The 21400-nt window shown below is 41.9% G+C and overlaps 1 protein-coding gene across 1 annotated transcript; it reads right to left on the bottom strand.

Annotated features, from left to right (window-relative positions):
* Window positions 1-3318: 3318 nt before the first annotated feature.
* On the bottom strand, window positions 3319-16138 carry LOC124142777 (hercynylcysteine sulfoxide lyase-like). The gene is made up of 9 exons (XM_046511432.2): window positions 16039-16138; window positions 12879-13028; window positions 11285-11427; window positions 9757-9873; window positions 8779-8892; window positions 7615-7767; window positions 6685-6893; window positions 6056-6211; window positions 3319-5921 (listed from the first exon to the last, which is right to left on the bottom strand). The coding sequence occupies exons 2-9, from the start codon at window positions 13019-13021 to the stop codon at window positions 5739-5741; spliced, it is 1218 nt and encodes a 405-aa protein (XP_046367388.2). The 5' UTR covers window positions 13022-13028; window positions 16039-16138; the 3' UTR covers window positions 3319-5738.
* Between the last annotated feature and the right edge of the window lie 5262 nt (window positions 16139-21400).

Genomic DNA, 21400 nt, shown 5'->3' with positions numbered 1-21400 from the left:
GCGTTGGTACACGATCTGGTCAACGTGTGGGGTGATCTTGATATTTTACAGCTGCTTCAATCAGTCACACAACGCGAACAACGACCTGCTTGAGTTTTAATTTGGTGTGGGTCACCCAAATATTTGTTCGTTTGTTGTTTGACACCGCACTCAACAATATTCCAGCTATATATATGACTGCGGTCTGTAAATAATCGAGTCTCAACTAGACAATCCAGTGATTGATATCATGGGCATCAATCCACGCATTTGGGATACGATGACATGGATCAACCAAGTCAGTGAGTCTCACCACCTGATCCCGGTTACCCAAAGAATATGACTTTCGTTTTGAGAGCGTGGTTTGTGTGTCTCCTGTGTTTGCGACAACTGACAAGGGTGGGTGAGTGAGTCGTGTCCTTCCACAGTAAGCTGAGGCACAGTGGTACACTACTCAAAAGAAGTTAAAGAAAACACAAATGTTTCATCGATTATTGTAAATCATGGCAATAAGAGATAAGGTCTAATCATATGGCAAAAAAATGAGTGGTCTGTATCTTCTTTTGAGTAGTATATAACAGACAATGGTGTTTAAAGTAGCGTTAACCCTAATTCACTTACGCATTCGCTCGTTTAATAACGATCCACGTTGAGTGAGTGAGTGAGTTGGGTTTAACGCCACTTTTAACAGTATTTCAGTTATATCGCGGCGTGTCAGCTTAATGTGGGAGGAAAGACTGAATTTATGCAGGTCTCAGACTTAACACTTCGGTGAAACCCACGAGCACGGCTACGGTGCTGGTAGTCCCTGAAACATAATCAGGGCGAACCGGGATTCGAACCCATAACCATAGGTTTCTGGCGTTCCCAAGGGACGCATCTCAGCACAGTGAATCGCAGCGCCTTAGACGACTGGGCCACCCGTGCCCCCCTCCACGTTGTGACACGAGACCGACATCTGACATTGTGATACCTATAGTCCATCACACGTTTCGTGAAGACGGAGCGGTTGCAACCCAACACACCACATTGCATCTTTCCGAGGCAAGGGCGTTAACTGACCATAAAAGTCCTGTTTCCATCCTTGCCGAACGTGGCTGGAATTTCGGAGTTACTTTTTGCCTGGACTTACAAGCCTATGCATAGTCCAATCAAAATCGCGTAACGAAATCTACATCCGGTTCGTAAACAACGTGGATTTCAACATGCAGGTTTCAGTCGACTGCAGGATTTGCAAAGCATGTGTACAGTCAACTGGGCGTCGACAGATATTGTCCAAATGTTTTCATGTTTTTAATGAAGATGTTCAGGTGATGTGATGCACCTCGCGAGGTAAGACCCGTTTTATTACAATATATATCGTGATCATCGATCAGATCGTCTTGACTGGGCGCCGCCATTTTGTTTTAAGCAAATGCAAGTGATGTGAGTGGTGGAATCTAATTCGTCAATAGGAGGGGCATAGTAGGGACATAACTCGTAATAGCCACTGGTGGCGCTACGATCGAACCCAGCAAATTCAGCCTAGTTCGGCAAGGGTGGAAACTGGACGTTTAGAGTCAGTTAACTCCCTTGCCTCGGGAAGATGGGTAAAGAGGGTAGGGAGGAAAATGGTAGAACGAGAGAGAGCGGGATAGAAAGAGGAAGGGAGAAAGATAAGGGTAGAGAGGGAGAGAAGGATAGAAAGAGGAAGGTGGGGTGAGAAGGGTTGAAAGAGGCAGGTCGGGTGAGAAGGGTAGAAAGAGGGAGAGAAGGGTAGAAAGAGGGAGAGAAGGGTAGAAAGCGGGAGAGAAGGGTAGAAAGAGCGAGGGAAGGATAGAAAGAGGAAGGGAGAGAGAAGTAGTGCTGCGGATATGGTGACGTCAGTCCGGAATATAGAACAACTAACTCCTGGTTAACACGATCAATCACATTTGTCCCCACCAAATAATTACCGTATTGAAAATGTGGCACCTTATGTCTGATGGACCAACTCCTGGAGATAAGCATTCATATTACTGTAACAGTGCTAAAATTGCTATATTTTATTCAACTTTTTGTGAAATTCGCCTTCAATTCATAAGTTGTCGGTTAACCATTTAAGACCTGTTGGTACGTACTAGAGATAAGAAATTGCATAACAACATCTGGCACTTTAGATTTACGCCGCCACAAACAGGTCGGTGGGCGAGACTTTAATTACATGTTGAATAACAACTGGTAGTGGTCAGCGCGTTCGGCACTTACCAGTGTACCGTTATCAGCTATTTAGCGGCAATTGACCAAACTAGAAAATTGAAAACGCGAAACCAAACACGAGCTGAGTGGTTCTATCGGCATTTATAATCTTCTATTACTCAACTTTCCAAACTGACCGTCTGCTTTGGCTATTAACAGACCAAACTCATCATACAAAATTGTATAACATGTCCAGTCTTTATTAGTCCAAAGTCTCAAATTTCAAACTGGACATGCACGTGTAGACTTGCCTTCAGATTAACAAAGGAGGTCTCAGGTATAAATATAGGGGGAAATCGACTGTTAGTCATTCCTGCTTTGCCTGAGAACCTCTCTCTGTTTGTCTTTGAAGGTAAGTCACTTTTACTTGTTACTTTGGCATTTAGGTTGAACTTTGATTAAAATTGTCTTTTAAAATTGTCTTTAATTTTGTATGAATATCTTGCTTGAACAATGAACTTATACTCTATGTATTCGAAATGCCGTGCGAATCTAAGCTGCATATTATTCAAGTTTTACTGACACAAATTAACTACAGTAATTTATATGCGTGCGTTGCATATAGAAATATTACTATTCCACAATCAGCGTTCGTATCCCACATTTTTATTTATCGGGTTAAAACTACTAGGCAAATACATTTGTAATTATTAATCACAGGTGTCGTGGATGCTTCATAATTATTATGTTTTAATGTGAATAGCGTGCATTATAATAATGTATCAATTATTTGTCCATGTATCGGTAGGACCACTATTCATATGTGTGTCGTGTTATTTACCTTATTGTATGCTGTATCGTTAGTAGAGTGGTTTTATAATGCAAGAACGTTAAATGCGTCAATATGCATTAACATGATCCAGTTACTCGATATAATTTACGTTAGTATATTTGTTTGCGTTCTTATGCCTGATAAATACGGTTCAAGAATATAACTTATATCCGATGTTCATGCATCAAATATATTCTTTATATACAAAACCAGATCAGTGCAAGTACAGCAAAGTATATTCCAATTGAAACAGAGTTAGTTTTTACACTAAAACTGATCAAAACCTAGAATGCTTTCGGGGAATTAGCCACGGTATCAACACACCTTCAAAGACAAACAGAGAGAGGTTCTCAGGCAAAGCAGGAATTCTTTATTAAATGTTTTCATCATCATCAAGCATATAGACATAGTCAGACAATCTCCTTCATCATCAAACACAAAGACATAATCAGACAAATAATTAAGCAGTGATACCAAAACTGTTTAGATATTCTTTGTTATATAATAGGCATGAGTTAATAAACAATTGCTTGTTATGTGATCTCACTTTGAAAACAATGTATTAACTTCAGAGACGTCTCAGTACCTATTCAAGTTACAGCCTAATATAACATTGCATAAGATTACGTAACACATTTATAATTAAAATACCATTTGTAAAATAATAACAAAGTGTAAAGTGTAGGCTCAACTCATTGGATATTCAATATCATAGCAGTGAACATTTGATATAATGCAGACATTATAATCAATTCAAATTAAATTACTCATTGATAATTACTCATAATGTTTGATATATATATTTAAGGTACTCATAAATAACATCTGAACAATGTTTACAAAAAGCATTCATATGAAAGATTATAACAACACCTTTCTTGAACAATGACATGTCTAATAACTTATTTTATATTAAATACGGTACATGTGACGTCATGAACTATAGCTGATTCAGGTGTACACTCCAGAGTTAAATAGTGAACACAAGATTTAATACGGTAAATAATAATGGGACCTGCATTCAATGACTGAATACACTATACTAAATGTGGGCCGAGCTTATACAAATCACACATGAATGAATACCGTATTTGAAACTTGAAATATATATGAATTAAAAACTGATTATTAGTGAAGGTATGTTCTATTGTGAATGTTTATGAACCTTATTGGAGATTTCGCCAAAACAGAGAAATTGCTCGTGAACTGTAATTTAGAAATGAATATAAATACTGCTATAGGAAAGCCTGTTTCATTATAACTATTCTACAACATAAAACTACTACGTTATCTGTAGCGTCCACATTATGCTAAAAGTATAGTATCTGAGATATTCTATACAGCGTCCATTCATCTTACCGAATGGAAATAATATGCATAAATTGGAAAACATAAATTTATCAGGCATTGCTTAATTTGCGTGCATTTATCTAGAACAAAAAGTTACGTTCAAGTATTGTAGTCTAGTGATATGCCCTCACAAAGTAGTTACCTAATGAGAAATATATTTTGGGCTACAGATAAGAATAATATACTTTGCTGTACTTGCACTGATCTGGTTTTGTATATAAAGAATATATTTGATGCATGAACATCGGATATAAGTTATATTCTTGAACCGTATTTATCAGGCATAAGAATGCAAACAAATATACAAAACGTAAATTATATCGAGTAACTGGATCATGTTAATGCATATTGACGCATTTAACGTTCTTGCATTATAAAACCACTCTACTAACGATACAGCATACAATAAGGTAAATAACACGACACACATATGAATAGTGGTCCTACCGATACATGGACAAATAATTGATACATTATTATAATGCACGCTATTCACATTAAAACATGATAATTATGAAGCATCCATGACACCTGTGATTAATAATTACAAATGTATTTGCCTAGTAGTTTTAACCCGATAAATAAACATGTTGGATACGAACGCTGATTGTGGAATAGTAATATTTCGACATGCGACGCACGCATATAAATTACTGTAGTTAATTTGTGTCAGTAAAACTTGAATAATATGCAGCTTAGATTCGCACGGCATTTCGAATACATAGAGTATAAGTTCATTGTTCAAGCAAGATATTCATACAAAATTAAAGACAATTTTAAAAGACAATTTTAATCAAAGTTCAACCTAAATGCCAAAGTAACAAGTAAAAGTGACTTACCTTCAAAGACAAACAGAGAGAGGTTCTCAGGCAAAGCAGGAATGACTAACAGTCGATTTCCCCCTATATTTATACCTGAGACCTCCTTTGTTAATCTGAAGACAAGTCTACACGTGCATGTCCAGTTTGAAATTTGAGACTTTGGACTAATAAAGACTGGACATGTTATACAATTTTGTATGATGGGTTTGGTCTGTTAATAGCCAAAGCAGACGGTCAGTTTGGAAAGTTGAGTAATAGAAGATTATAAATGCCGATAGAACCACTCAGCTCGTGTTTGGTTTCGCGTTTTCAATTTTCTAGTTTGGTCAGTTGCCGCTAAATAGCTGATAACGGTACACTGGTAAGTGCCGAACGCGCTGACCACTACCAGTTGTTATTCAACATGTAATTAAAGTCTCGCCCACCGACCTGATTGTGGCGGCGTAAATCTAGTATGTACCAACAGGTCTTAAATGGTTAACCGACAACTTATGAATTGAAGGCGAATTTCACAAAAAGTTGAATAAAATATAGCAATTTTAGCACTGTTACATTACTATTGGTCACTGCTTGACCGGTTGCCACAGTATCAGCGATGGTCACTGAGCATTGTTTATATCCTGTATATAGTCCAGCATGGCCTGCCCGAGCTGCCTGTATTCTTCCATATAGTTGTATATGCTGGGACTCACTCTCAGGTAGACACGCCCCTGCAGTTGAAATGTATTTGTCTGTATGTTCGTCTTCCTCCAAAAGTTCATGAAGAAATCGAAGGATGGTTCCTGAAACCCAAACCAAGTTGCATAACGTTCAATATCACATCCGGTGTTCCAAGAAAGTTGTATGTTAAAGTCACTAGTTTATTCGTGTATTAGTCCATAGTAAGGATAAGGCTTATCCCGGGGTGTTGCAGTACCTTGCTTAAAGGGACCTTTATCTCTGGCAGCTCGACCAGCTTCATGTTGGGCGCCTCCATATCCCGCGGGAGCGCCGGTCTGTCTGTCTGGAACAACTTCGCAAGGTACTCCTGGGCCTCTGTGGCAAGCTCAGCGCTGTAGGCCATGATGCGACCCTGCAACATCACTGTACCCTGAAACCCCTCTTGTCCAGACACCCTGTAGTACGGACTATTGCGTGGGAAAATATACATTAAAGGGCTCTAACTACGTACGCAATAATCCGGATTAACGGGGATCGGATTTCACGGTTCAACGGTGCTTTTATCGCTGTGTCGCTGTCTAGTTCCTTGTTTCACTATGCCATCGTTAACCTTTTAACACCCACGGTTTTTTTCCGCGAAGTCATTATCTCAACGACTATTAATATATTTGAGTGGTTTACGACTATTCTAACTCCAATATTGAACATATAATAGCGTCTACAGTCTTTGTAATGCGTGGGTCTCTGTTCAACGGGGCACCCGATATGTCTCAAAGTAAATTCAATTATAAACGTTTTCGTAATCTTGGGTTGAAATACAAATTGCATCCTTTTCACTTTCCTCTTTCACTTTAATTGCCAAAAAATAAGTATTAGGAAACTCACCATTCCCCCTATTCTCTCACAGAACTCCAAGGCGTATTTTGCGCATACAAACGGGACGTGGTCACGTGATCCGGCTTGGAAGAATTGTTCACCTAGGGAACCGTCAGCACAGTGTGACGTCACCAACGGTTTCATCCAATCATGATGTTTCCTGTTCACATATAGCACTGCGCAGCCGCGGGGAGTGAAAATCCACTTATGGAAGTTGCCTGTGTTAAATACAGATATTTATGTGCACTGTTTTAAAGGAGAAACGTGTATATTGTTGAAACCCGTTAACATCTTTCATATTTTCTGCCCCTTTTCAACACTTCGAAATCTGTATGATGTGATCGAAAGCAAAAAGGCTTGTTATGTTTGTTGTTTTCCGTCGGACTATATGGCGGCGGTCAATACGTAATCCAGACGATCCAGTGTTTGACATCATGGGCATCGATCTACGAAATAAGGACACGATGACATGCATCAACCAACCGAGCCTGACCGCCAATCCCGTTAGTCACTTCTTACGACAAGTATGGGCTGCTGAAGACCAATTCTAAACCCGGGGCTTCAAACAGGGAGACCATTTATGAACATTTTCCATCAATGTGAAAAATTGAGCTGTGACTTTCAGAGATTCGTTTCAAAATATTTAAATTTGTTTGTTGTTTAACACCGCACTCAGCAATATTACAGCTATATGAATTCTTCCTGTAAATAATGTTAATCTGGACCAGTCACACCAGTGATTGATATTGTGAGCAACGTCCCATTATCGGGGTACGATGACACGCTGTCAACCAAGTCACGGAACCTGACCACCCCCTCCATGAAGTCGCCTCATACGACAAGCATATATGCTGGGGATCCACACTAACCAAAACCATTTCAAAACAAGATCTACCTCTCTGACACCCGTCCTATCAGAAACAGCAGGACTCGTTTTACCTGTGTAGAAGTCAACACAGAGATCCTCCAAATCCACAGGAACATGTCCGGGCGCATGCGCACCATCAACCATCACGAGGGCACCATATTTGTGGCAAATCTTCGCCAACTTTTTCACGGGAAGCAACACTGCAGACGGGCTTGTGATGTGATCTGTATAACACCATACCATCTGTATAACACCATACCATCTGTATAACACCATACCATCAAGACACCAAGAGGCGCAAGTTGAAAAGTTAAAGGAGATTAAAAGGAGGCGATAAACCTCTCCGTCAAAACCCATTTTTCCACTCATGTACATTCCGAAACTGTCTTTATTTGTTATATAGCTCGTTTTCCAGATACCGAAATCAGTTATGCAAGTCCGAATGCTGCGCTTACTGGAACCGAGAACTTAACGCCCGGGCGCTGATTCACTGATTATAACGCTCAGTTGATGCAGTCTCTTATAGACGTGTACTCAGATCTTCACCCAGAGAGGTATCGTATCAGAGTAAAATATTTTCATGGAATGACAAATATAATCATGGTATTTATACGACTTGAATCAAACTGTTCAGGACTGCAACTCTCTCAATGCCTCTATAAACAATGGCGTGTGTAAGTCTCGCGAACTGCAATAATCTAGACGTACACATAAAATGGTCCACTATGGAATACTGTAAGGAATATCCTCACGATCTCGCATTCTCGCAATCTCGACATTTGGAAACGAGCTAAATATGCCAAAAAAACACGAGAATGCCACATATTTGGGTCGCTTCCAATGGTCGAGATCGCGAGAATGTCCCTTACAGTATTCCATAGTCCACAGAGATTTAGAGTGAATCAAAAAGCTATACGTCTCAGTAGATTTTACCATACGTTAGAGGGGCGGTCGGGTAGCCTAGTGATTAAAGCGTTCGCTCGTCACGCCGAAGACCCGGGTTCGATTCCCGACGTGGGTACAATATGTGAAGCCCCGCCGCGATATTGCTGGAATATTGCTGAAAGCGGCGTAAAACCATACTCACTCACTCACTCATATGTTTGGTTAAATTGACAATATCTGAAGTTTGCGATATTACATCCCAAACATGAACTGTACTGACGCTTAGTCATCACTCAAAGAATACTTCTACATGGTTTATGTTTTTTAAATAATTTGATTGAATCACTTACCTATCACCACCATTCTGGTGTTGGGGTGAGCCTTCAAATACTCTTCATACTGTCTTAACACTGCTTCTTCGCTCTCAATCGGGAATCCAATCTCAATAACTTCGGACTTGATAACTGAAATTTAACTATGTCTTCTGCATGTATAGATCTAACAATTGCAACAACAAAACATAAACAAGAAATATAGAAAGAAAAACTACATAAGAAGAGTTTTAAAAATGATTCTATTAATTTATTAAAACACGAATTGATGAGAAAAGCATTCGGAATGGTCATCATGAGTGGATTACATAATCTCCCCGAACGTAACATATGACGTTAGAAGTAAACAGTTTTAAAAAAGCACACCCATATTTGTGGATGACATATTTTCCCTGAGTGTAGGGGGCGGGTTGACTTCGTTCTGGTTGATTAAAGTTTCTAATGATGGTCTAGCGGTTAAAGCGTTCGATTGTGATGCCGAGAACTGGACATGGAATACAAGGGTTTGGGGTGTTTGTTTGTTTGTTGCTGGTTTTTTTCTGTTTTTTGTGTGTGTGTGTGTGTGTGTGTGTGTTTACAGTAAACTACGGTTATAACGAACTCAAAGGGACCACTAATTGTAGTTCGTAATAACCGTAGTTCGTTGTAAGCATATTTCCAGCATATATACAACAAATGGCCGGGACTGAAAAATAAGTTCGTTATATCGATCAGTTCGTTATAAGCGTGTTCGTTATAAACGTAGTTTACTGTATTTGTTAGCTGTTGTTGGTTTTGTTTGATTTGATTGTTGTTTTTCGGGGGGTTGGGTTTTTGGGGGGTTTTTTGGGGTTTTTTTAAAATTAATTCACATTAGGTGCCACGATTTACAACAGACTCTACAGGGGGAAAACCGTTTGTAACGCCGTAATTGGCCTCCAGGACCGGTCCTGTTTCTGCTTTAGTATTGCTGAAAGAAGATCTCACTAATCTATCAGATGCCTTATAACGGGGTACCTCGATTCTGGGCGGCGACGTCCCTGCAGGTGAGAGCGATAGCTCCATAGGTGAGACTGGTGGACAGGATTGTCTCACCCTCTTTGAAATCATAGCTTTTCAGCACGGCATTGATACCTGGTATAAACAACGTGACAGTGTGATGACAGTTTCATGCAAAATGAGATTTGTTTAGCATGAATCTTGTTGATGTTGATATGTGTTGCTTTTGTGAACTTGAACCTGAGAATGTGACTCATTGGTGGCGATTATATAGAAGAGCCGTATATATTATACCAAGCCGATTTTTTACCCCAAAAGAACTTCTACTTTTTCAGGTTCTGAAAATTATAGAATGATACAAACTATCCATCATTCACAGACGAATTCAAGTAACTGTTTCTTTCCACACAACCAGAGCCCGTCAAATGAGACCATTATCTGTGAACAGACATCTTCCCGAGACAAGCGTGTCCACTAGACTATATCAAAGCCTAGTTTCTACCTTTGCCACATCAAGGCCATTCTTGGATCGACCCTGGCGCCACCTCACGTAGATCACGAGTTGTGCCCCTTGTAATAAAAAAATGCGATATCCAATCAGATCGCTGATCTTATCTCTTACAACTTCACAAAGATGTGACTAATCGATCAGATAACGAAAACATTTGCGATTTCATCCCTGACACAAAAACATAGGCAATCGTTGGGGGGGTTTAAAAGATAAAAAGTCATATGCGTGTCAACGCAGACAGGCAACGGTAAATCACTTTCATACGAAGGTGTACCAGTCGTAGATGTTGATTTTGTGAAACGTTCTCTGATTGGACTATCAACATGTAAGAGAGTCCAATCAGATTCAGCACAGGAAAGTTGGCTTGATGTGGCAAGTGTGGAAACAAGACTTTGACAAAAAGGCTGGTGGACGTTCTTGCCTCGGGAAGATGGTGAAAAGGCAGATGAACCTTTTCAAATGACTGCCACTACATGCCACAAGAAGTGAGCGAGTGAGTCAATTGGGTTTAACCCCGCTTTTAACAGTATTCCTGTTATATAAAGGCGTGTCAACTTAATGTGGGATGAAAGCCCGAAGTTTTTTCAGGTTGCAGACGTTTACCACTTCGGTGAAACCCACGAGCAAACCTATACATAATCGGGGCTAACCGGGATTCGAACCCACAATCATAGGTTTCTGGCGTGCCAAAGGGACGCAACTCTGCACAGAGAATCACGGCGCCTTTGAGTACTGGGCCAGCCATGCGCTCACTGCCACAAGGAAAAATCTCTCTTTCAATAGACCCGGGCACAGATGGCCGATCAACTAATGCGCTGCAATTACGTGTGCATAGTTGCGTCCCTTAGGGGCACCAGAAACCTATGATCGTGGTTTCGAATCTTAGATTCGCCTTGATGGGTTTGTTACCTGCCATCAGACCTGCTTCACACACCGTGATATTTTTTCTGCTGTTCTAAAGCAGCGTTAAACTAAACTCACTCACTCTGTTAATGGAATGAATATTATGCTTTATTCGATTTTGACCAAACTTACCCTCTGTAGCATTGGTAACAAAGACGATATCTTTGGGGTCACAGTTGAAGAACCGTGCCGCCGCCCCCAATGACTCCCCCCAATACTTATACACGTTCTCCCGGAACCATAGGTCGGGCTGGGCGTTCATCTCGGTCAGGTACCTGGGAGGGAGAAAAAAATGACTACCATCTAATATGTATTATCATTCATGTCACGTATGCAGACCACCTCCGTGGTCCAGTGGTGGAGCGTCCGCCCGGTAGAGCGGAAGATTCGTGTTTCGATCTCCGGCCGCATCATACCAAAAGACGTTAAACGATGGTACTTGTTATTTGGCCTGGCGCTCGGCATTAAGGGCCTAAAACACGGATTAGTCGTCTCGGAGTCAGTATACTGTTTCTGAGTGGGGTTTTTCATGTTAAACTGCGGCATGGTATCTCAGTGGGCCAGCACTATAAAATCCTCAACAGTCCGGACTAGTACAGGTAGCCACACACACGTGCATGCACGTCGCTATATAGCTGCAATAGTCTTGGACGACACGCTAAACCCCATTTCACTTCTCCGCACCATATTCGGTATGCTTAATGCCTTATGGATAAAGTGCAATAATCTTGAAAGCGACGAGAAACCCTATGTAACGTCACATGAGTAACTTAGTGTATGATTCTTGGAGTTTGCGGCCATCGTTCACCGACTGCACGAAATGATGCTCATAATATCATTCACTCATTCACTTCCTCAAACCTTACCATCTCTGCACCACCTGCAGGCGTCTACATCCTCAATCCTTACCATCACTGCACCTCTTGCAGGGGTCTACTCCCTCAAACATTACCATCTCTGCACCTCCTGCAGGCGTCTACACCCTCAAACATTACCGTCTCTGCACCTCCTGCAGGCGTCTACATCCTCAAACATTACCGTCTCTGCACCTCTTGCAGGCGTCTACACCCTCAAACATTACCGTCTCTGCACCTCCTGCAGGCGTCTACACCCTCAAACATTACCTTCTCTGCGCCTCTTGCAGGCGTCTACACCCTCAAACATTACCGTCTCTGCACCTCTTGCAGGCGTCTACACCCTCAAACATTACCTTCTCTGCACCTCTTGCAGGCGTCTTCACCCTCAAACATTACCGTCTCTGCACCTCTTGCAGGCGTCTACACCCTCAAACATTACCTTCTCTGCACCTCCTGCAGGCGTCTACACCCTCAAACATTACCTTCTCTGCGCCTCTTGCAGGCGTCTACACCCTCAAACATTACCGTCTCTGCACCTCTTGCAGGCGTCTACACCCTCAAACATTACCTTCTCTGCACCTCTTGCAGGCGTCTTCACCCTCAAACATTACCGTCTCTGCACCTCTTGCAGGCGTCTACACCCTCAAACATTACCTTCTCTGCACCTCTTGCAGGCGTCTACTTCCTCAAACCTTACCATCTCTGCACCACCTGTAGGCGTCTACATCCTCAATCCTTACCATCACTGCACCTCCTGCAGGGGTCTACATACTCAAACCTTACCACCTCTGCACCTCTTGCAGGCGTCTACACCCTCAAACATTACCTTCTCTGCACCTCCTGCAGTCGTCTGCATCCTCAAACCTTACCATCTCTGCACCTCCTGCAGGCGTCTCGACACGGCCCCGAACGACCCATGGTTGAGTAGCACAGCTCCTTGTTTGAAAGTAAACTCCCGCTCTTGGAAGGTCTTCCCAAACTCGACATCGGCGTCCAGACCGTCGAAAAACATGATGGACCTGTTTCCAAATTCAACATCATGACGTTACATGTAGCACATTGTAACATATAATGTATGTCGTGTATTGGTTTTATACCATACATTACCTTGAATTCATCTATAAATCGAAGAATAAAATCTGTTGCGTTATGGAGAGTTCACTTGAATCTGTTGGTTCCGAAATTAGATTCAACCAGCCCCGACCATGTTATGGTTGATATATAATTCCTCTATAATTTTTCAAAAACACCTACATTTGCGTCAGTTTTAGTTGTGGAAACGTGCAATAAGAATGGCCAGTAACTCCTGCTTCAACAATAACATGGCATCACACTGATGGTTTGAATACCGTCCACGTGTTGCACACGCATGTTTATATTTTATGTGATTGTTATCGCTTGTACGAGGGTTGTCTGAGTTGACCTACAATGCATGTATGGTACACCCCATCTTCTCAAGGCAAGGGAGTTAACTGACTGAAAAAACTGCGGCAGGTATCTCAGTGAGCTGGCACTATAAAATCGGCATCAGTCCAGACTAGTACATTCAGCCACACACACACACACGTGCATTGCACGTCGCTGTGCAATAATCTTTGACGCGACGTTAAACCCAATTTCACCTCACCTCACCTCACCTCACCTTTGCCTCGGGAAGATGGGTACCCCTTTGACAGTTTGCATGCATTACGTACAATACGACACATGCTCACGGGCTGTATTTGAACCAACTACACAACCAGGCAGCATATTTCTGCAGGCATCAAAGTGACTCGGTACTCAAGGTTGACGAAAATGGACAAATTTGGGTACCGCGCTGTCATTAAGGAGATAACGCTCATCCCTTTGCCATTGTTCTGGGGCGCGCAGTGGGGTTGCAGCGGTGAATAGAAAGCATCGTTGATGATTCAAGATCAGAAACGCCTTTAATTGCCACCATTGAGGAAAATGTGCCTGAAATATATGATTTTGGATCATTGACGACTCATCACACGTCATTGAGTCAATGCAAATATCATGCATATTATGATGACGTCATTTCAGCTGTGTGAGTTTGGTTTAACGCCGCTTTTAACAGTATTACAGTTATATCATGGCGTGTCAGCTTAATGTGGGTGGAAGGCCCGATGATGCAGGTCTCAGACGTTTACCACTTCGGTGAAACCCACGAGCACGGGTATGGTGCTGACAAACCTAGAAACATAATTGGGGCGAACCGGGATTCGAACCCACAATGATAGGTTTCTGGCGTGTCCAAGGGACGCAGCTCTGCACAACGAATCACGGCGCCTTAGACGACTGGGCCACCCGTGCCCCCTTCATTTCAGCGGTAGATGACTCTGCTGCATAGTTAGGCTCAGAACTCGCACATGACTCTTATCGACCCGTGAAGGTCCGGCGTAGAGTAAGTCTTCATCAGCCCATGCTTGCCGTAAAAAGGCGACTATGCTTGTTGTAAGAGGCGACTAACTGATTGGGAGGTCAGGCTCGCTGGCTTGGTTGATGCATGTCATCGTATCCCAAAAACTCGATTATTTACAGACCGCCGTCATACAGCTGGATATTGCTGAGTGAGGCGTTAGTAAGTCTATAGTTAAATTCTCCTATATTTAATAGCCGGGTTCGACAATGCCAGAAAGTCGAATATAGCTGTCTGATCGGTGACCGTCTAAATAACGTTACGTTTATCGTATTTTTATTATAAACATGTATACACACAAATTTGACACAATGTTCAAAAATATTACAAAAATCAGTCTAGAAAACCGCTCTATCTGCCGCGGAAGTTGGCACATTGTTCGATGGCGCCCAAACGTCCGAGCTATAACGGCACCTCAGCAAAACGGAACTGAGCGAAAACGTCACCTCGCTTAAAGCGAAAACGGCTACTATTGCCTGCCGAAAACGGCACCTTATTTTTTTTTTATCTTGGTAATGAAATACATGAAATTAAACTCACATGGTCTGTTGCAAACACAAATATTTGTGAAATGTTAAAACAAGTTTAAATTAGAAACTAGCCTTCATTCCAATTTACTTGCCGACTCTGATTGGGGGTGAAACTAAACTTATCGTGAAAACATCCCACCTTTTGAAGTTTTAATTACCCCTACTCAAATTAACCAAACATAAATCGTTGTTATCGTTATTTAAAACAGAGGTGCCGTTTTCGCCCGACAATTAGTAGCCGTTTTCGCTCAACGAGGTGCCGTTTTTGCCCGAGAAATCGGTGCCGATTTAGCCTGCACCCACATTCGGCCTTTTAAACTGGTCTGACCTTGATGTTATCAGCTTTCGCGTATTCGGCCGTACGCTCAATGACACGACACACTTCGAACGGGTCATGTACTGGATTATTTATAGGCCAGTGCGAGGCGCACACCTACGGTATATATCAAAAAATGGCTGTGTTATAAGAGTGTCGGCGTCAGTGAAGGTGTGTGTGGTGGTACACACGAGTCTCTCATACGGACGCTGAAAGAAATATATCCAATTCAGCCCACGCAGGTCTATAAAAGTTGGAAAGTCTAGATTACTGCAGTCCGGACCCACCCCACCCTTTTGAAAAGCAAATGTATATTGTAGGCAGTAAACTTATCTCGAGAGAGGATTTTGATTTTGATTCACTTTTAAAAATGCTGGATCCGCCCTTGAAGCGTTACAAAGGTTATGTTATTTGTTGTTTAACGCCACACTCAGCAATATTCCAGCTATATGTCGGCGGTCTGTAAATAATCGAGTCTGGACCAGACAATCCAGTGATTGACAGCATGAGCATCGATCCACACAATTGGGATACGATGACATGCATTAACAAAGTCGGCGAGCCTGGCCACCCTGGCCACCCGATCCCGTTAGTCGCCTTTTACAAGCATAGTCGCCTTTTACGGCAAGCATGGGTTGCTGAAGACCTATTCTACCCCGAATCTGCACGGGTCTGTTACATAGGTAACCGAATAAACCGAGTATATTGGCCCGAGAGTTACTTTTGTTGCGATACTGTGTAATGTGTATATGTTTGGCTCTTACCTGCTCGCGATGGAAAACAGGTGTGACCTGGTTGTACGGCTGTGCCAAAGAAGGTCGGGTGTTAAGAAATTGGAGTTATGTCCCTTAGTGCGTCGTCTGTTCAGCAACCTTTCCAGTGTTCCAAACAAGGCGAAAATATGTTGTATTCTCTTGCAAATAGAATTATAGAGCTAGATGCCATCTTGGACAAAGCTGATGACAGATTTTGAAGTGAAACGGACACGAAAGGTTTTGTGAACCAAATGAAAACGAGAACACGGTACATAAAACCGACAGGGACATGACGCCTTTCAGAAACTTTTGACTCAGTCGGGACACGGAATTTATGGATGTTTTATGATTCGAGTGAGTGAGTGAGTATGGTTTTACGCCGCTTTAAGCAATATTCCAGCAATATCACGGCGGGGGACACCAGAAATTGGCTTCACACAATGTACCCATGACGGGAATCGAACCCGGGTCTTCGGCGTGACGATTTGATATTATGGTACTTGGGAAAAAAGGTTAATAATAGGCAGTTTTCATATCTACCCCATACCATTGGGTATGACAGGAAAACTGCCTTATAACGACCTTTAAATATTGACGATGATTGGAACTTACAGTATTTCAGTACTATTACTGCGAGTCAGTCACAGGTGCACCTATCAATGCTCCATGAGAAGGTGTCTAATGGCTGCACTTACCCATATATAGATCTGAACAGGCTCTGAGATAAGACATGCATAAGAGGAATGGCTGAAAAGTACTGAGCACAACTATATGGACTGCCTTGGTGGACATGATTTCGATTTATTTTCCCCTCATAATTCCCTCCGAGGTCCACACACTGCCAACGATGCTCGCGTGCCTGGACCTCACCGATGTAGAAGGCTTTCTCCTGGTTGTGCGAACGTCCTCGACAGCAGATATGAAAACATCTGAAGACTTCTTTCTTCATGTTTGGGAGAGGTGGAGATATCGATGCAGTTCAAAGCCAGTCCTGCACAGGTGCATTGTCCTGGTTTAATAACACACCGTCAGTGAGTTTTCCACAACGTGGAGCCTTCATGTCCTCACGCAGTAGCCTTGGGCTATAATATTAGCCATTAATGGTCTGACCTTTCGGGAGGTAGTCCAGTAGGATTCCTTTGGAATTCCAGACAGCCAAAGACATCACCTATCACCTTGCCAGACTTTGCCTTTTTCGTCGTCTGAGACGTTAGATGTCTCCACTACTTTGACTGTTGTTTATTCTCTGGCAACTAGTGGTGAGCCCGATATTCATCCATGGTTACGAATCATTCAACAACATCAGCTGGGTCTGCTTCAAAACGACTAAATTCTCACACGAGATGTTGAATATGAAGCGTTTCTGATCAGGAGTCATAAAAGAAGGCATCAAACACAGCGCGCCAATGTTCTCAGCTCCCTCGCGACTAATGACAACTGTATATGCTGCATCGGTCATCGATCATCGATAATTATATCATGTATTTCATCAGAACTGACCATGGTGGTGACAGTTGAAAGTCTTCCTTAACTTGGATCATATTGAGGACATGCTCTCCAACTCTGCTGCACACCACTCAACAGTGGCAAAGAAAAAAGCAGCATCCCCATTGACACCATGTCCATATGCATCACTGACCTGGGACAGATTTGATTAGGAGACCATTTTAAGCGTCGGGCTTTCAGAATTTGGTTAAAACGAAGCTAGTGTACTACATTAGAGTGTAGATACGGTACACTGGACAATCAAGGATGCTGTCGTGTGATCTTTTGACTTCATTTGGTAGGAGGTGGTAAGGGGCTCGAACCACTGACCTTCTGGTTCTCCGGGCAGACGCTCTATCCACTTCACCATGGAGGCGGACCAAATGTGGGAGGAAAGCCCGAAAGGATGGACAATACCATACAACAAATGTAGTTATAACGGGATATATGGTTATGGCATCCAATAAGACAACCCCCATGGCATATTTGATTTAAGGCATGACGCTTTGAATGTTATGAAATATGTTTCATCCAATTACCGTCAAAGTTTCATCACAGATAATGATGGCCCCATTACACAAGTTTGACATGGGGATGTAAGTAATAACATGTGGGAAAACAATACATTGTTCATGAAGAATAACGCTTCCGACTGAAGAAAAAAAAAAGGTATTGCACTCAGGTTGTACGAACTTCATGCAGTGGTGCCTGGTGTCATACTGCAGACTACTGAGGTATCCTACAAAACCTGTAATCCATGTTCTCGGTTGCCAGAATGTTGTCCGTAAGCAAATGTTCAACTAAGAAGTCATGCTTCGACTTACAGAACTCAACCAAAGATCATCTAGCGATTGGCATAGCAGTAGGTTGTAGGCAGGGTATTCAATGTGTCCCACAGAACAATGTTGACTTTATTAGAGGTTGATAGATTTGGTTCGTTTTTGCTTGTTTGTTGTTTAATGCTGCATGCATCACTATTCCAGATAATTGACGGCAGCCTGTAAATAATCGAGTCTGGACAAGACAATCCAGTGATTGATATCATGAGCATCGATCCACGCAATTGTGATACGATGAGATGCATCAACAAAGTCAGTGATCCTGACCACCTGATCCCAGGTACCCACACCGGTAGAACAAACCTGATGCAGGTACAAGACAACTTAATGACCCAATGCTAATGCAATGAAAGACCTTGTTCCCATTAAGAACCATGCCAACATCATCTTTCAACACAACAATGTGAGAATCACAGGAGAATCGCTACAGAACCACAATGTACATGTTCTCCCATCGCTCTCTTAATCACCATATTAGAACCAGATACATATATACCAAATTTGGTTGTTGGTTTGTTGTTTAACGCTGCACGCAGCAATATTCCAGCTATATGAGGGCAGTCTGTAATAATCGAGTCTGGACCAGACAATCCAGTGACTGATGTCATGAGCATCAATCCACGCAATTGGGATCGATGACATGCATCAACCAAGTCAGCGAGTCTGACCACCCGATCCCGTTAGTCGCCTTTTACGACAAGCATAGTGACCTTTTACGGCAATACCAAATGGAATATATGGATCGCTGCATGACAGCTACATCCCAAACGACAGACATGCAACATCCCGAACGACAGACATGCAACATCTGGCACAAACGCTACAGCACATTCTCCAATGTATGATGCTAACTATCATTTCTTCTGTGGACCAGATATGCCAAGCATTAATTGACGCCAATGGTGACACATTGGATATTGAGTTATCGTCACCTTGACCTGTTATTTTCCGTTGAAGGTCTTCATATTGGACAGTATCAAATGTACGGCTTGCAATATGTCATCACTCATTAAGTGTACTTGTTGAGATGTGCAGTACAAACCATCCAAAAATCTGGTTATAATTTTCTTTAGGTAAAGTACCAGGTTAGAATAGGTCTTCAGCAACCCATGCTTGCTGTAAAAGGCGACTATGCTTGTTGTAAGAGGCAACAAACAGGATCGGGTGGTCAAGCTCGCTGGCTTTGACGATGAATGTCATCGTATCCCAATTGTGTGGATCGAAATCTTCAGCAACCCATGCTTGCCGTAAAAGGCAACTATGCTTGTTGTAAGAGGCAACTAACAGGATCGGGTGGTCAAGCTCACTGACTTTGTTGATGAGTGATCCTATTCCAATTGTGTGGATCGTTGCTCATGATGTCAATCACTGTATTGTTTGGTCCAGACTCAATTATTTACAGGCCATCATCATACAGCTGGAATATTGCAATTGGTGAGTGCTGTGCTAAAACAACAAACAAACATAAGAACTTAGTATTTGGCCAACACAAAATGCAACATAAAAACAAACTCACTGCAATAAGTTTAAATAAAATGTATTTTTGTTCTCCCCTCCCATCCAAAACAAGGGAAGGCACTGTAGCGTAACTGTGTTTTTCTGAACCTCATATTAGCTCAAATCCATACAAGGGTAAACAAGTACATGTACATAACTTACAATTAATTATAACTGGATGAGACAGGTGCCAAATATACATTACATGTTTAACACATGTTGAAGTTGGGACACAGTTGATACATGCAGATCGATGCAGAATGAGTAATGCCCACAATAACATGGCATTTTAAACATAGCTACCATGGCAGTAGTGGATCATACTCCTGTGTGCCATTTCTGAGACACAACTGTGATCATAACCAGAAAATTTCAGCTGCAAAAGCCAAGAAGCAAGATACAGGAATAGGGCTGGGACGGGTAACTCAGGTACCCCGGTCGGGTGGGTACTCAATAGGACCGGGTACTCACAGGACTACCCAGACCTGTGGTTAGTCACGTGATATATTGTTTAATGACAAAAATTATCTGGAACTCTATGGTTACACTACAAGTCACAAATATTCGCATTTCTTTCTGACTATGCATCCATTTCCTCTGACTTTTAATATCTTTGAATAAAGATATAACTTGAGTCAACTTCAGTGTAGGCATGACCAGATTGTTTAACACATGTATCTAAATATGTTTTGACAGTGCTATGGTACAAAAATGCCCAATCGGACATTTTGTACCCATCTCTTGAGACCTACAGTGGGTATCCGGGTAGGGTCGGTTTATAGGGGGGTGGGTACCCGGGTAGTAAATTCGGACCCGTCCCAGCCCTAACAGAGAAGGAACAAAAACTCAAAACATCAAATACATTATTGTTGCACTGAATACCACCAACATACTGCATCTCAACTTTATTATTAACGCATGAATAAATGACTGATCAGTGGACAAATTGCCTTTTTAAACATGAGTGTTAAACACCTGACCGAACTCGGTGAATAATGTGTGCTAACTTTCAGCTCCGAGGGAGATGTGGAAAATTTATAAGTTTATGAGGAAGGGACAAACGTGTCAGTGTAAGCTCACCTTCAAGGTAAGCTTAACTGTGCAAAAGAAATACATAAAAAGCATGACTATAAAGACTATCTGATAAATCAAACACATTGTCGTCAGTTACATCCCAATTTCACAAAGCTGATTGTCTAAACAAGGAAACCTATCAAAACCAAACACAGCTTGTACTTACAATACCTTCAAGCAACACATTGAATATCATTGAGGCCTTGTTCATAAACTAATTCTATACTTTTAACAGTAATATCAGCTTACTATTGCTCTTTTACAGCTGAGAATGAGCCAGCAGAAATAGCAGAGCAACAATTTCAAGAGCAATGCTATTTTTCAGGGCATTATCATTAGAAGACGCCCTCTGAATATTCAACTGAACTCCTTGGTCATACACGATCCCAAATTGTGTGGATCGATGCTTATGATATTAATCACTGGATTGTCTGGTCCAGACTCGATTATTTACAGACCGCCGTCATATAGCTGGA

Source organism: Haliotis rufescens, unplaced genomic scaffold, assembly GCF_023055435.1.
Source record: "Haliotis rufescens isolate VD_foot unplaced genomic scaffold, xgHalRufe1.0.p SCAF_59, whole genome shotgun sequence".
Classification (NCBI taxonomy): Eukaryota; Metazoa; Mollusca; class Gastropoda; order Lepetellida; family Haliotidae; genus Haliotis; species Haliotis rufescens.
The sequence above is the reverse complement of the archived record's forward strand: the minus strand, read 5'-3'. Positions and strand labels throughout refer to the sequence as shown.

Bases quoted from the DNA above. Each gene is read 5' to 3' on its own strand.
- LOC124142777 (XM_046511432.2), bottom strand. From the start codon at position 13,021: ATGTTTTTCGACGGTCTGGACGCCGATGTCGAGTTTGGGAAGACCTTC. The intron at 6,212-6,684 runs GTGAGTTTCCTA...GTGATGTTGCAG, and splicing joins GTGAGAGAATAGGGGGAATG to GGTCGCATCATGGCCTACAG. The intron at 5,922-6,055 runs GTACTGCAACAC...TTTGGGTTTCAG, and splicing joins TAAAGGTCCCTTTAAGCAAG to GAACCATCCTTCGATTTCTT.